This window comes from Hippichthys cyanospilos, chromosome 9 (assembly GCF_059441005.1).
Source record: "Hippichthys cyanospilos isolate Australia breed blue-spotted pipefish chromosome 9, RoL_Hcya_1.0, whole genome shotgun sequence".
Lineage (NCBI taxonomy): Eukaryota > Metazoa > Chordata > Actinopteri > Syngnathiformes > Syngnathidae > Hippichthys > Hippichthys cyanospilos.
The window spans coordinates 11,556,747-11,572,294 of NC_142377.1; the positions used below are offsets into that span (position 1 = coordinate 11,556,747).

The window sequence follows — 15,548 nt, forward strand, 5'->3', positions numbered from 1 at the left end:
CCTGAAACTGCACATTTGAGTTAGTGTGGTGTGTTAGAAAATGATCAGGAGGAACGGCAAGGCTATCGGTATCAAAGTGTACAGTTATTTACATCCATAGTATAAACTGCCTTTGAAAAGTAATGCTACTGCCCTCGCCAACCTATATTGAGCACTCGAGCACTGCTATCTAACGCTGCTAGCTAATTCATGGTAAACTCTGATATAAACAAGCCCAAGCCACTGGTTAACACTGTCAACAGTTGCTGTATATCAATGTAAGCGCAATTAAGTCAAAGTTTTGTTCTATGCGACAAGTTTGCCAGCTGAAAGCACATTTGTGTTACCATGATTTGTGAAAATGTGATCAGTAGCAATGGCAACTGAGTCAGGCTGTCAATATCAAAGTGCTGAGTTATTTATGTCTATCATACCAGCTTTATGGAGTATAGCAGCTAAATTATGGTAGAAAAAGATATGACCCAGTCCAAATCAAACAGGTGCCATATGTCAATGTCAGTGTAATTAAGTCGTTGGCACTTTGAATCGTTGATCGAATGTGATGTCAGAACAATTCCGGTTATAGGAAACGAATGGATGGATGTTGCGTTAATTATCAATTTATTATTGTTAATCGTTATATAGTTTGTATCGGGAGTCTGGAGCAACAGTTGCAGTTGAAAGACTAGTCAAGCTGTTAGGTAGAAATAGGCTGCTGGCGACAACTTCCAAATAAAAGGAAGGAATTCATGTCCATACATGATTTGGTAAGCTAAGGTTTATTTTGAAAATCACCTATTCACAGCATTTCTGGCATGTTTTAGTCTCTGGCATATATGCGATTGCTTTGACATATATGACTAAAACAGTATTATAATAAACAACTCTAACTAAGTATACTCATACCAGTGTCTTGTGTTTTTTTCTTTTATCCCTCTTTTTCTATTTTTGATTTTGGCAGTGTATGAATATACCAATTGATTGTTTCTATTCATTAACTAGTGTTTTGGTTTTTATTCATGTTTTACTAATGGTTTTTAGTAATACATATTTTTATATATTATATATTCTTATAATTATTGTATATATACTTAACCTCAATATATTAGTTTAGTCCACCAGTATGGAAGATCTGGTAGACCCACTCAATGCATGGTCTATTTATGTCTATGAGGTTATATTTGTTTTTTGTTTTTTTTGTTTGTGGCTTTGGAAGTGCAACCGCTGTCTGTTTCGTGTCTTTAGAATAAATGGCGTCATCTGCCCCGCCAAGCAAAATTGTTCAACTAACTTGCGAACATGGTGTACCACAAAAAAGCGGTGGGGTTGACGATTAAAATCTAAGATCTATGTAACTGGAGAGTAATTAAAGACTGAGATTAGTGCTGGAATGTGAGCGGAGAGAGCAAAGCAGGTTGGGGCCTCACCTGTTGTTGGGAATGTAACTTGAGCATGGGAGGCGGAGTTAAGGCAGTTCCTTTCCGTGAATTTCCCCCAAAGTTTGCACCGATTCGCTCGAGCGTGCCGTAGTTGTCCCACGACGGATTGACAAAGCATCTTGTCAAAATGTGTGACTTGTGAGCCTCACGCACATTAACACCTCTGCGCAAGATGAAGAGGGGGAACCTGGCCTTTTTGGGTCGGAAAGAACAGAGTCTCTTCGACACCAGCATCAAAATGAGGGAAATGGGTGAGTACGTTGCGAGCATAACAGGTGGATTGGAGGAAAAAGTATGTAGTGCTTCCTCCCAAGGGTATGTGACCTTTGTACTTGACACCCACCGGCTGCGTCTCGTCAGTCGGCAGTGAACGTTCATTGCGTGGAGACCTTTTGTCTAGAAATTTACGGCTTCCAAACTATTCAAGAAAGGTTTCAAAAGTACTCTCAACATGTACTTACTAAGAGGAACACTACGAATAATTGTTAAAAAGTTACAAGAAGTACTGCTTTAACCCATGTGCGAATAAAAGTAAAAATTAAAGATGCAAACGCGTATGTACAGTAGAGCAAATTCATTTTTACTGTCACTTTGAAGAATACCCAAATTATATTACATATTTATTTTATTTTTATTGTATTTATGCTATCAAAACATACATTAACACATTGCAAATTGAGTAATGAATTTTGATGACTTGAAAAAATATTTTATGATGGTTTTTTTTGGAACACTAGCTGTAAATCTTTTTTTTCAAGGTTTTTTCAGTTTTTTTTTGACAGATTAGAGGCAGATGTAAAAGGCAAATGTAAAGGCTTGTGAAAAATCATCAACAAGGTGAAAAAAAAATTAAACATTTTAATTGACCTTACATGTTGAAAGATTTTGGGGCTAATCATACTTGTATACTGTTTATAGCGTATCAACAAAATTGTGTATTTTAGCCTTGTTTTAACAATCTTTGCCACTTTCAGTCGGACCAAACGAAATCTACTTGAGACAGGAATAGTGGATGGAACAACTTTGTGGTATTACATCACCATATCATATGAAGCAGTGCCGATCCATGCATTTCACACTCAGGCCTTCAGTGATATCACACCTTACGGAATTATATTTGTTCCACAATCGCGAGTGAGAAATGAAAGATTTTGAGCGAGCAAGAATAGATTTTAAGCCCAAAAAAATATATTGAGTGAGAAAGGATAGGTTTTGATCACAGACAAAAAATATTGATCGAGCAATGATATAATATTAAGCAAGCAAGGACAGATTTTGAGCACAGAAAAACATTTTGTACGTGATAGCTTCATGATAGCCTCCCTTCCTCGCTCAAAATCCAGCTCTCCGCTCGTTTGTGTACTCTCTGCGTGCTCAGTGTGGCACACACGTTACGAATGTGCCACAAATCCGGCCAATCACAGCTAGTATAAGTACATTAATTGCCTGCTTGGTCTCCAGTTAGATTGCTTGTTGTGTTCACCCGGAAAGAGCAAACGAGATCGCGTCACACCGACTTGGGTGGCATTAAAATATAAAAATTAACAAGGTAGTTCTATCTAATTGGACAATACAGTAATAATAACAATAATATTAAAAATAATGACCATATTTTGTTCCCAAAGAAGTCCACCTTCTCCCACCCAAATCCATGTTGACTGGCAAAATTTAAACTAAATATGCGTAATTTTTAAATAAAGAGGTATTGTGCAAGATTTTCAAAGGTCTTTATTTTTTTGTGAAAGAGGATATTTTTTTTAACGGGTTGAAAAAAATATATAAGTCCCAACATTAATAGTCAGAAATATTCAGGGGTGTAGCTACATGGTAGCCAGTAGTGGCCATAGGGGGATATTTTGACATCTGTGATTTTTCTGCCAATTTTACCAGCATGCAGTATTGTTAGACCCTTGATCCTCTGACACAAATTATTTGGATAAACTTCATATTTAAAATTATATAATAAAATCAATGTTTGATTTCTTTCATGAACCCCTGATAAAGAATATCGCACACGTGCACGAGCCATCCTTGGCTTGCCCTCACTGAGGTGGCGTGTCACCATGGCCGCCCCACCGAAAAAAATTTGGCTATGCCAGGCAATATTTTACCTTTATAAATACTCATGAGTACCTTCTACACTTGAGTTTATCACAAAAACTCCCAATAATTGTCTGACCTGGGACAGAATATAGAATCATTTTTTTGTACTGAAACGTGTTAGAATACAGACCACCGTTTATTTACTGTACTTGTTTTCAATGAAAAAAAATAATCTGTCCTATTCAGACATGTGCCATATTTCCTGACTACTAAGTCTGACACAATGCAATTTCTTAATGCAGTGTAGCCTTCCCAAACAGACTATATATAACTAGGTAAATCCATCTTCATATTATTGGAAAACAGATGATCACAGATGAAAATGCTCTCATACCTTCATCGGAGATGATTAGTTGTGTTCCTGTGTTTAACTTTTATATCATGATCCTCAGTTCTCACCATGCAAAGCTGCTAGATGAGTAAGATTTGTTTATTTAAATCCGACAAATGTGTTTTTACTAACAATCGGCTTGGTTGGCCATAACATTGCAGCTATTTTTTTTTTTTGTGGGGATTCTTACTTAAATTCAACATTTTCACGTGTCACATGATGATATGCTGTCATGTGTAGACAATAGAGACTGCCTGGTATGTGCGTGTCTTGATGTTTGGCTGCCGTGTGTCTCGTCTTTCACCGGGCCTCACAAGAAAAGCGTTAAGTCAATGCTTTAACATAACATCTAGGCTAAGTGCTTTGGTGCGACATCTCTTCACTTCTCATCACTTTCTTGTTTGACGTTCTGCAAAAAAAAAAAAAACATGGAAAATGTCACACCAGAGGTGACTTATCCTCTCCCGTCGCAACTATTTAATTGCTCCTTCCTGGTTTCGCAACATGATTTTCTTTCATGTTAAGCTCCTCCTCATTTTTACATGATTCTTTTTCGTGACATCCTATGCGCAATTAAAGCTGCAATCATTTTGAACAAAACATCCTCAAAGCGTTTTGTTTTTACGTCCTATAAAATACAATAAACATCTGGTTCCTGAATAATCACATCTTGAAGGAATCGATCGTCAGCCCTTCAGTTTGACTCCACTGCAAACTACTAGGACTACAAGAATAGCAAAAAGAAAAATAATCTGCCGTTTGAGCATACCAAATAACAAATCTTCGCGCTTCTTGTCCAGATAATGTCGAGCTGGTGCTGAACTCACCAACCTCTCCAGAATCGGGTACTGCCAGCGTGCGTGCCAGACCCACCGTCAAGCATTATACTGTGAGTACAGTATGTCACTCAACCTGCCTTGTACATACAGTCCTTTTTACATCTACCACTTGCTCTCCTGGAATCAGGAATGTCTGAAAGTTACATAATATAATTCACAAACGCTTTCACTTTACGTCAGTGCTTCTCAATTATGTTTTGCCAAGCCCCCCAGGATAGAAACCCCCCACTTGACGCGCTGCTTTAACCCTTGTGCAATATTTTGACCATCTGGGGGGAATTTTCTTCCACATCTTCCACATCCATTATACCATAATTTTCGGACTATAAGCCGTGACTTTTTCCTCATGATTTGAGACCTGCGGCTTATAGTCCGTGCGGCTTATCTGTTGTTTTTTATTTTATTTTATTTTTTTGGCTAGCCACCAGCAAGCAAACGTGTGTATCTGTTCGAGGTTTCAATTTATGGAACAACTATGAAATACAACCGAAAAGATGTGAATTAATGGCTGTGCTCTAAAAGAGTTTCAAAAATATATTATTAAAAGAATATATGTCCAAAATGAATAAAGCTGTACATTTTCTCACACTGTATAGCCGAATCATGCTAGAGCCGCCTGTCGTGCCCGAGCAGCCACACGTGACACTGAGCTCTTCTGTCCACTTCATTGTAGTTGTCTCCTATTCTGTGTTGTGGTATAACTTGACTCGTTTCACAAGGTTCTTTACAACTTATTATTTTTGGGCAAACTGCACAAACCGTGTTTTGCCTGTTTGTGTACCTGAAATAGCTCCACACGTGACTCCATTTATGCTTTCCTATAACACTTTTTTTTTTACAGAGCCAGACTGAACGGCCGTTATTCAGCGTTCGATATTACACCCATTGCGGTGGGCGTTAACCTTCAGTAACTTTACAAATTCCTGAAGCCTGAATTCCATCTATTGTTGCTGAAGACTGAGCACTATAAAAATAATGATTATCATATAATATATTCCCAATTTGTAACAAGCTGAGGATCATACGTGCAAAATACAAAGTTAAAAATACTGTACATCCTTTTGTGTTATTACAACTAATCACAGGATTCTGCTTCTTGTTCCACAGGATTCCCTTGGCTGGCATTAAAAATATCATGTAGTGTATTAATAGTTCCTTGAGTGTTAACAATTGCATTCCAAAACATTCAGCAATTGTGCCTCTATTTTTGTTTTTCACTTCCATTGATGGCTATACGCATCATAGATCCATTCTTATTTCACTGACAGCTATACAAGTCAAAAACCTTAACCGGGCTGACAGTGAAAGAGTTAAAGGGGAACTCAACTAAAATAAAAATTGTTACAAAAAAATTACTTTGCAGCCCCACTAGTCAAAACGCCACATTCTGATTTCATTAGTGGAATATGAATCAAAATATTCAAATCCATTTTTATTCACTTAAGGGGGCAGCCATGTTGTCATAGCATTAACATCACAGCGCCAACCAATCACAGCTCATCTTGTCATCATCACATGACCAAACTCAGAAACGGATGATTCGTTGAGGCCTAAGCAACTTTGATGTCATTTGGAGTTCACAACAAGTGGTAAAATGCCCCCCCCCCCCCCTCCCCCGAGATGAATAAGATTGAATTCGATGAATTTCCCCACTTAATTCATGCTGCACAATTCCTATTAACTCATTCATGGTACGAATGAATTGTTCATAGCCGTCATTGGCAGTGACCGAGGCGAATGTTCTTCTGCAAAATGCCAGATTGAGGTCAATTATTTACAGCAAGTAAAGCATTTTTATTCTTTGATATACGTCAGCCACATATAGTGACTTGCAGAATAATTAACTGATTCACTGCCAGCCCAGTAAAAATGGATCTTTAATAACTACAGCCATCAATGTCGACGAATGAGTATTAAAATGTCACGTTTAGTCTAGTGGGAGCGTATAAAAATTTTTATTGTGAAGATTTTTTATTTTGGTTGCAAGCTGAAACACAAAAAATAACGACGGTCATACTGCGCAGCAATATTCCACCTTCATCGTCACTGTCATGTTAAAATGTTTTGACGATACCGTATAATTTACATGCGGACAAGAGCAGTTTGTGGATGTTTGACGAAAACAAATGCCTCATAATACAGACAAAACACTGGTTCACACACCTTGTGCATGGGAGTGGTGAGTGTTTGCGTTTAAGGCATGTTAGATATGGCGCACCCAGCTGCACATGGGCAGGAAGCCCAGGAGCTTTATTAAAAGTCATAGCGCGTCAGAGAGAACAAACAAGGTGAAATTGAACCGTAACCTTTGCTATATTTAACGACATGCGATTTTCATGTCATGATACTTCATATCACTGGTCAGTTTGAACTACTGTCACATGTCGTGACACTGGTATGCACTGGTATATAATCAAATGATCTTTTTTGGCCATCATTGGTACCATTTCATGTGTTGGTTTGCCTTATTTATTTTGTGCTCAAAAGGAAAGTGATAACATTTCGAACCACCCTGGATTTTTGTTTTGTAGCAACAGATTCTGTTATTATTATTAGAGGCATCTGAACTGTGATCAGAGCAGCGCATTTTTGCCACTCAGGCACAAACAATCAGGTTTCTAAGTGACAGTGTTGCAGACACAAGACAATGTGGTGAGCAATACGAGGTGGAGCTTCTTGTGATTCACCTTACGTAGTATGCGAATGAAACATGCGAGGTGTGTACAAGTTTTCACTGCAAGACAATGCTCAATGGAAAGTATTGTGGAAACATAAATTACAGGATGCCTGAACAGAAGTTGATGACCAGAACACGTCATTGTACTTTTAATTTTTTTAGGCGCCCTCTGAGCCTTCCAAAAGGGGCCAATTTAAATAGATGGTTCTCTTTGCTTATATTAAAAAACAAATAAATAAACATGACATTGTAGAGTTGTTCACTGGTGTGTGTGTGTGTGTGTGTGTGTTCCCCCTCAATGCAGGCATCTGAGAGTTTTCAAGGGTTTGCTGTTCCAACACCTCGAGTGCCAGTACTCCCCCCTATCAGTGGTCCAAAGATCAATGGCGCAGGTGTGTGCCTTTTTAATTTATGTACCTTACACATGTGCTCGATAGAATTTCCGACTATGCCCAAGAATTGGGCAATTCCAATCAGTTTGATCATATTCAGTTTTGAAAAGATGCACATTTCTAATAGTGAAACAAAACATCTCCGTCATTCTCTTTTTCCTTTCACAGTCAATGGAGATCATTTTACCTATGACTTTGTGGAGGAAGACATATTGGTTCCGCCTCCTCCCTCTATGGCCCCTCCCCCACCTCCTGAGACGTTTACCCTCCCTCCACCAGACTTCATGGGTTACCTAAGCAGTCTAGAGGTCGCTGCCCTCCAACCTCCCTCTACAGTTGCTCCAAAGCCAGCCCTCAAGGGAGAGAAAACCCGTCGCATCATTAAGCCCCCACCAATACCCCCGCCAAAACCTCCGTCAACAGGTTCCAGCGGCTCGGCATCTTCCGCTCCCATTTCAAAACCGTCCCCAGCTAAAGTTCCCAAACATCCAAATTTCGCCCCACCGCTCCCCCCTACCAAAGGGCAGCAGAAAGCCACAAAGACTCCTCCTCCGAAACCGATTAGACTTTCTTCTATGGCCAACCTGGACTCCCCGCCACAGATCCCTGCCCCTAATCCCCCTGTACAGACCCCCACACAGTCAACCTTCAATCCCCAACACACAGCGAAGCTTAACCATGTTTCCAACACCTCCATCCTCAGGAGCTATGTGGAGCAGGACACAAGACCCAAGCAGATGTTACTCCTGGAAGATACTGGGTCTGCTAGTGCAGTGCCAATGTTGGTCCCTAATGGGAATGTCCCCAGGGAGACACCAACCAAGCCAGTTCGCAAAGACCTGCTGCATCACAAAGAGAATTTACAAAGTCAAACGCTTCTACATGAGCCACAGAAGTCGATTCCCAATGATGCTGTGTATCAGAATGTACAAAGTATAACGCCGTCTTCGTCACCCGTGCCTGCCGTGTCCACGAAGCCTAATCTAGTGACCATGTCAGCACAGAATGAAACTGGCAAACCACTCACGGTACCATACCAAATACCAAGAAAGCTTCAGACAGGGAACAAATCTCTATTGACTTCTGGGGATGTCCAAAGCAAATTTAGTCCAAAAACAGCCGGCAGATTTAGTCCGGTATTAGATTCCAAATCACACAACCGAAAAAATGGTGAAAGCAGTGCTCCTGCCGCTTCCCCACTTTCTCTGCTTATGGCAGCTAAGGAAAGAGATAGGAATAAGGGTTCTAACTCTTATGAAATTGGGACCATGAAGAGTAATCAGCGCAGAGGAAGTATTCAGAAAAATAATTCTATTCCCAAAGCTTACCCTGCAATGCCAAGATCCCTCTCAACAACATCTCTCTTTTATCAGGATAAAGTACAAGTAAGTCCAACATCTGTCAGCCCAGTGCATTATGGAGAAACAAAATCAGCAACCATTGCACGGATTAATAATGGACCAGCGTACAGTTTGACGGAACCGACTTTATCTACGGATATGAGCGTCCGTTTTGTGGAGAGGACTGATTCCATTGTTAAATCTGGCGGGGACATGGAATCCCTAAATATGCCTTTACTCCCACCACCTCCTGAATTTGAGGATTTTGATGGCATTATGGGGTCCCCTCCTTCCACTTGTCCTCCTGTCCCGCCGGTGAAAACGACATCACGACCAAATATAAACTCGCTGCCACCCGCGCACATTCCTCCTGAACCCATACCCAAACCCTCAAAACGGCCATCTCCCATCGTCGGTGTCCACCCGAAACCGCAGTTCCAGACAAATTCTAAGGAAAAACACGGACAACAACCAGCAAATCTGTCACCGAACCAGGCCACGCTTGTGAGCATCTTACAAAAAAAGATGCTGGAGATGGACCACAAAATCACTAGCCCGAATGAGGCAGACTATGACGCTGATGACTGGGGTGTCCCTAACACTGAGGATATCAAAGTCCCTGTCATTCCAAAGACCACGCCACAGGCTAAGAGTATTTCTTCTGCGAACAATCAAACAACCCAGCACAAGCAGGAAGTGGATGGCAAAGTGACAAGAAAAATGCCAGACTTTAACAGGTAAGACCTCCAACGCTTCATACTTGATTGCAATTCTGGATGGATTTTCCAATCTAATGATCAATATGTTGTCCTTTCCAGCAATGAAGCGCTGTCAAGCCATCAGTATGGTATGACGTATCGAATTCGGCCTGGAACCAAGCAACCAATTACTCTCATTAGAAAAGGCCTGTCATGAGTAACACAGGATTTGTATTCCTCCTTTATGTATATGCTCAATTTTACATTAAACTTTGTACACAAAAGAAATGCTGCACAGTATGAAGAGTCACGGGACAAGAGCAAATGAGGTTCAAGTTCTGTGTAGGGTTAGCTCACTACATGGATGAATAATTGTTTCAAGCAACTGTTGAATTAAATTAATAATTCATTTGGAGTAGGGTAAGGTGCCCTGATTTTCAAAATTAAAAACTTGGGCACTACGATTTTGTTGGAAAATTCTCACTGAACTATTTATAACAAATGTGCCCGTTAGTCAAACTGGTGACTGGTGGTTGTGTTATTAATGGTTTAGCTAAATGCTAACTTGGATGACAGTCCAACAAACAAGTCAATCCATTATCCGACCTTTATTGCTTAGTACCGGTGTTGGGTCAGTGTAGTAAAATTTGAGGACTTGAGTTGACATGCAGCCATTTTAATTTTGGTTTGTCAAATCACTTTTCCTTTACTTCTCTTAGCAGCTATGTTCACAAAACTAAAACGCAGACCTTAACTTCAGGTTACACACTGTAAATGTGCCGCCAGAAACACTCAGTTTGCTACGCTTTTGACAATATTTCCCATGATTCTTTGACACAGAAGCATGAAGTAGTTCTTGTTCTGCTATGCGCAAATTTGAATGTCAAAGTCAGCAGTTTAAATTCCCTTTTAATAGGCATCGACTCAATAGCTATGACGACTGTGTGATTGACATACAATTGGCTTGCTGCCTGGAGAAAAACAAAACTAAACAAAAAAAACCTTAACCCTAACACGAAAAGCAAATTACGGAACAAAACAATGAGGCTGGCAAAATCCGTCGGGATTCGGGTCACAAGGATCAAAGTCTGGATTGTCCGGGTTAAACCTGGATATCTTTGTCACCCATATAAGAAGTTTAGATTGCTAGCATCAGCTAGAGAAGACTCAAACAGAAAGTGCACCATATTCGTTGTTGTTTCTTTTTACTTTATTACCCTAATCGGTAATAGCTGTAATCAATGTTCACCACGTATGTGCTATGATGAGGACTAAAAATTTGATAGAGCGTAGAGAAACTTTGAAAAAAAAAAGTAATATACATACTGTACATACATTTATTTAAAACAGCACTGCCTATGCTAACATAAGCCTCAAGTGTAGCTAGAGGTGGGAGTCAGCAAAATGTATTTCTGCCATGTACATTTAATAAAATACCATGGCAAAAGTTAACCAATATCAATACGTATTTTTTTTTTATATCTATACTGCTTAAAAGTGCTAAAAACATTTTAAACTTTGAAATTGCAGTTTTTGCTCTATGTACAGAATGTAACTTGTTTACTAACATTGCTGAGCGTTAAAGATTGATATTCAACAAAGTGCTCGGAAATGCTCAGTGTTTTTCCTCGACAAGTCTTCAGGCTTCTCACTCTTCTCACCCTGATTCAGAATTGCTACAGTAAATGCATCTGTCCCTCCCACATGTTTCGATGTAGCCAAATGCCACACAGTAATACACCATTTTTATAGATGTATTGGCTGTCAATGGCACATTTTGACTGCAATCTTGAATGTAATTTTGAACACAAGTGTAAAGTGAAATTAAGCACATGCCATAGAGTATATTTTAATCTTCATTCACTGTCAAACTGTATAATGTAGGGTCTTTGCAATCAAATTGCAATATGCAGGTCTTTGATTTGGAATGTTCTTATTTTAATCAATGAAGGATATTATTTTTGTATTGTTCTTATGTAAAAGTAAAAAATAATGTACCGATGCTATATATCCTCATTTGTACATATATTTATATTAGGGTCTGTGATTGAAGTATACCAAAAATCTCAATCTGCTTAATAAATGTAAATCGATCAGAAACTGAACACAAGTGCTGATTGTTGTGTGAGCTATCTTGTTTACTTCCAGTTTCTGCTTACCGACGATTGCTGCAATGTAGGTCATGGGGAACAAGTCGCACTCTAACGAGATAGTATCTGACTGACAAGGCTGCAAAGTGTTCAGTGTTTTATTGCACCATCAAGCAATTAGTTGTTCTTTGAAGAATCTCGTGTCTAAAAGGTCAAACACTGAAAACGTTTGTGTCGGTGAGAATTTGCCGTTTTCATTGAAGTGTGTGAAAAGGTAGAAAAAAGACCAAATCTATAGAATTAAAAATACAATCGTGGTCAATACTGACCAAATGAAACATTTTCCTTCCGGAAATTCATAAGGTTTTTCGTGTGCTATTGGACTCCTTTGAATTCTGGATTGTTTTTTTTTTTTCCCCTCTCCACATATTCAGGCACATTCATAATAGAAGCACTTTTAAGAGCAGTTACACTGACAGCTTTTAATTGGACATTTATTTATCAAACATAGCAGATGAATAACAAAGAGTGTGTTATAATCGAATCGCAAAAAAAAAAAAAAAAATGTACACAAGCAGTAACAACGCATGAGCTACTGAAGTGTATTTGGTCTAAGACGAATTTGGGGCGCCCCCTTCTGGCTCCACCGTGTGATGAAGCACAAGGTGATCCCAACCCACAGTAGTCAGTTTATTCGAGCCTCCGTGAAGCCAGCACACGCCCTTGACAAAGTCTTGGTGACGTCTATCTCTGAATCTACAAGTGGAAACAGAAACACTGAAAGTTTAATACAGTGTATTAAAATCCTCAAAAATGTGGGTTTGCGTAAATACTCACATTTCCTGCAATTCAGAGTTTAAAACAGCAAGGGAGCAATCGTCACTAATGGACGCCAACAAAGATTTGCTGCTATTCCAAAAAAAGGGAATTAAAAAAACAAACAAACAATCAAAATAAGAAAGGAAACAAACCTTGGAGGTTATGTAAGAATTCATGTATACAGTACCTGTGTGTGGAAAAGGCTAGCCCGTTAACCCTGCGGCTGTGGACGCTGGCCACACGAGCCGGCTCCGTCGCTAGGAAATCCTTGATGGTCACTCTGCCAAACTCATCGCCTAAAAGTATGACAAATGTGATTTAAGGTGGAAAAACATTAGAAAATTCAGTCTCCTTAAAAAAGCTGGGGCTTATACCAAAAGCAATGGTGCTTCTGTGCTCGGGGTGCCAGGAGACAGTGGTGGGCAAGCAGTGAGAGTCCTCTACATCTAATCGGGGGAAAAACATATATTGCAAAAGAAAATTAAGAGCATTGTCAACTGGAAAAATTATTCATCTGTATTGCTTATCCATAAACAAGTTCCCTCATTACATTGCAGTTTGGTTATTGCGGCTTCACTCTATCGCCAATTTCCATTAATGAACACAAATTTTTTTTATTATTATTGGTTTATGTAGCAGTAAAACAGCGTTCATATATACAGCAGCTCTAAGTGCATAGGAAACTTTTTATTGTGAGGTTCAAACACAGCCTTTTTTTAAAAAGCAGCTTGTTTTTGCCAGTGATTTTTTTTTTTATAGTTCAAGTTCAAACTAAAAGCATAAAAAAAACACTGGTTGACTTTCTTTTTGTACTGGTGGTAATAGGCTTCCATATAATTCAGACCATCTATAAAATGTGAAAACCACATGACATCATGTGACATCTGAACTGGAGAGAAATTTCCGTAATTTGTCATGGTAACATTGTTATTTCCCACAAATGTGCAAAAAATACAAACTAGTGAGTGGTGCTCACCTATTCTTGTGGCTGGTTTATTTGGTTTCCGCGTGTCCCACAAAAGCACACGGCCATCCTGAGAAACAAAATGAGACTAAATGGTTAAGGATGAAATGAATTAGGCTGTAGACTAGAAACACAAAATGTATGAACAGCATCTTACCTGACCACAGGAGAGGAAAAGAGAATCATCTGTAGGACTGCAGGCAACGCAAGTGACTGGTTGTGTGTGCACTGGAGTATGTAAATGGAGAACATTTATTTTGCAACAAGTAAGCAACATTCTTAAATGATGGACTTTTTTTTCATGACAATTAGCTTGCAAAAAAAGTCTTTGGATTTGGGACTAGTTAATACATCGTCTTTACCACTGTATGAAGTGACCACCGCCTCCTGACTTAGGTCCCACACTTTAATTCTGCAACCAAATGACAAAAAATATTCTTAAGAGAAAAATAAAAGAACCTTGCAAATTACAGACTGAATCCACTTTCTTACCTGGAGTCCATGCTTCCAGTGATAACACTATTTGCTGCAGCAAAGGGGCTCACTGTGGTGACAATATGATCATGCTCGTGCTTCGTGAAACGATTGACCAGGAGGCGCTCGTCCTCAGCCAGCTCCCACAGCTCCAAAGCACCTGGAACAGTTAAACAACCACACTCATAATTCCCAAAACAAAGGCATGAGAGTGAGGTTAGATCCACTCTTACCTGAATCGGATGCCACAACAACATCCTTTTGTGACACCCACTTGACATCCGTTACTCCGGTCTCGGTCTGCACGCCAGCTTTGCAGAAGCCCTCGTTGGGGGCTTGCTCGGGGTTGCTGTAGATCCACACAGAGCCCTGCCAGTTCCTGCCAGTGAGGCTGGAAGAACCGAGCAATAAGGTGCCATCTGGAGGGGAAGATGACGGAAGAAAAACAAACGTAAATGATCACAGCATCTGGGCTTTACAGTAAATATATCATGCTTGAAGAAAAAACATAAGCGGAACAAAGGAGGACCAAAGCCAAGATTTGACCAGAAGAATATTTCTAGTCCATTTTAAATATTAAATGCTATATTTTATGCATTGTAGCAGTTAGCGTGGCGACACGGTCTCAGTCTGCTTCAATGTGATTTTGGTACATTTGCACAGGCATTTTTTAATTTTATTTTACAATTTATACATGTGGTGTGCACTTGATAAAAGAATCGCACTGTCGTAAGCTTTTTCACCGTTTCAATTGCCACTTACCTGCTCTGTACTGCGCCGCACACAAATGCTTCTCCATGCATGCAGGGGCATTTGGAGGTATGTTCCAAGGATTATCCTTTATCATCGTAATTTCCAGTTCTGCACCTTTCCAGAAATTCTCAGGTGAAGTCTGGACCAAGATGATCTTATTCTCCTCAATCAATTTGAGTGCGCAATGACGACGATAGATTGCTAAAACTTAATTCAATTGTTTTTTTTTAGTCAGAAAATACAGCGTAACGGTTTTTAAAATGAAGTCGGTTCATCCATAAATACTGTATAAAAAATGTAGCTCTCTTTTTATAATGAGTGAAAGTAGAACTAACACGCGGTAGCTTGTTCTTCCTCGGTTTTTCTACTTCCTCTCGTTGCATAGTAGGGGCTGGTGCAATACTGCCGCCATCAGGACAAATATTGCAAGTCAGTCGGCAAGTGTGAGACGTCAGCGATGTTAAACGGTTACCGAATACTCCCTGTTTTGGGCATTTATATTTCTCTTCTGACGTATGTATCAACAGAATGCCCCTAGCAGCTATACGCGTTCATTTGTTTGCATGCAAAAAGAGTGACAGCAGATTTTACCAGCTAAAAACCTGTATACGATTTCCTGTAAAGTTCACTTTATTTAACAGGAAATGGAT

General features: G+C 39.5%; 2 protein-coding genes across 3 annotated transcripts; one reads left to right on the forward strand and one right to left on the reverse strand.

Moving 5' to 3' along the window:
• Positions 1-1,508: 1,508 nt before the first annotated feature.
• On the forward strand, positions 1,509-11,910 carry LOC148418837 (uncharacterized). Its single transcript, XM_088424264.1, has 5 exons — positions 1,509-1,669; positions 4,653-4,741; positions 7,673-7,760; positions 7,929-9,837; positions 9,919-11,910. Exons 1-5 carry the CDS (start codon positions 1,591-1,593, stop codon positions 10,013-10,015), a joined length of 2,262 nt encoding a protein of 753 aa, XP_088280390.1. The 5' UTR covers positions 1,509-1,590; the 3' UTR covers positions 10,016-11,910.
• Positions 11,911-12,355: 445 nt separating this feature from the next.
• Positions 12,356-15,278, reverse strand: wdr77 (WD repeat domain 77). Of its 2 annotated transcripts, none has more exons than XM_088424266.1 (10): positions 14,908-15,278; positions 14,379-14,564; positions 14,164-14,305; positions 14,034-14,083; positions 13,829-13,899; positions 13,684-13,741; positions 13,082-13,153; positions 12,895-13,003; positions 12,726-12,794; positions 12,356-12,644 (listed from the first exon to the last, which is right to left on the reverse strand). In XM_088424266.1, the coding sequence occupies exons 1-10, from the start codon at positions 14,990-14,992 to the stop codon at positions 12,500-12,502; spliced, it is 987 nt and encodes a 328-aa protein (XP_088280392.1). In that variant the 5' UTR covers positions 14,993-15,278; the 3' UTR covers positions 12,356-12,499. The 2 variants fall into 2 exon arrangements, with proteins under 2 accessions (XP_088280392.1, XP_088280391.1); XM_088424265.1 differs by having other exon boundaries at positions 12,726-12,797.
• Between the last annotated feature and the right edge of the window lie 270 nt (positions 15,279-15,548).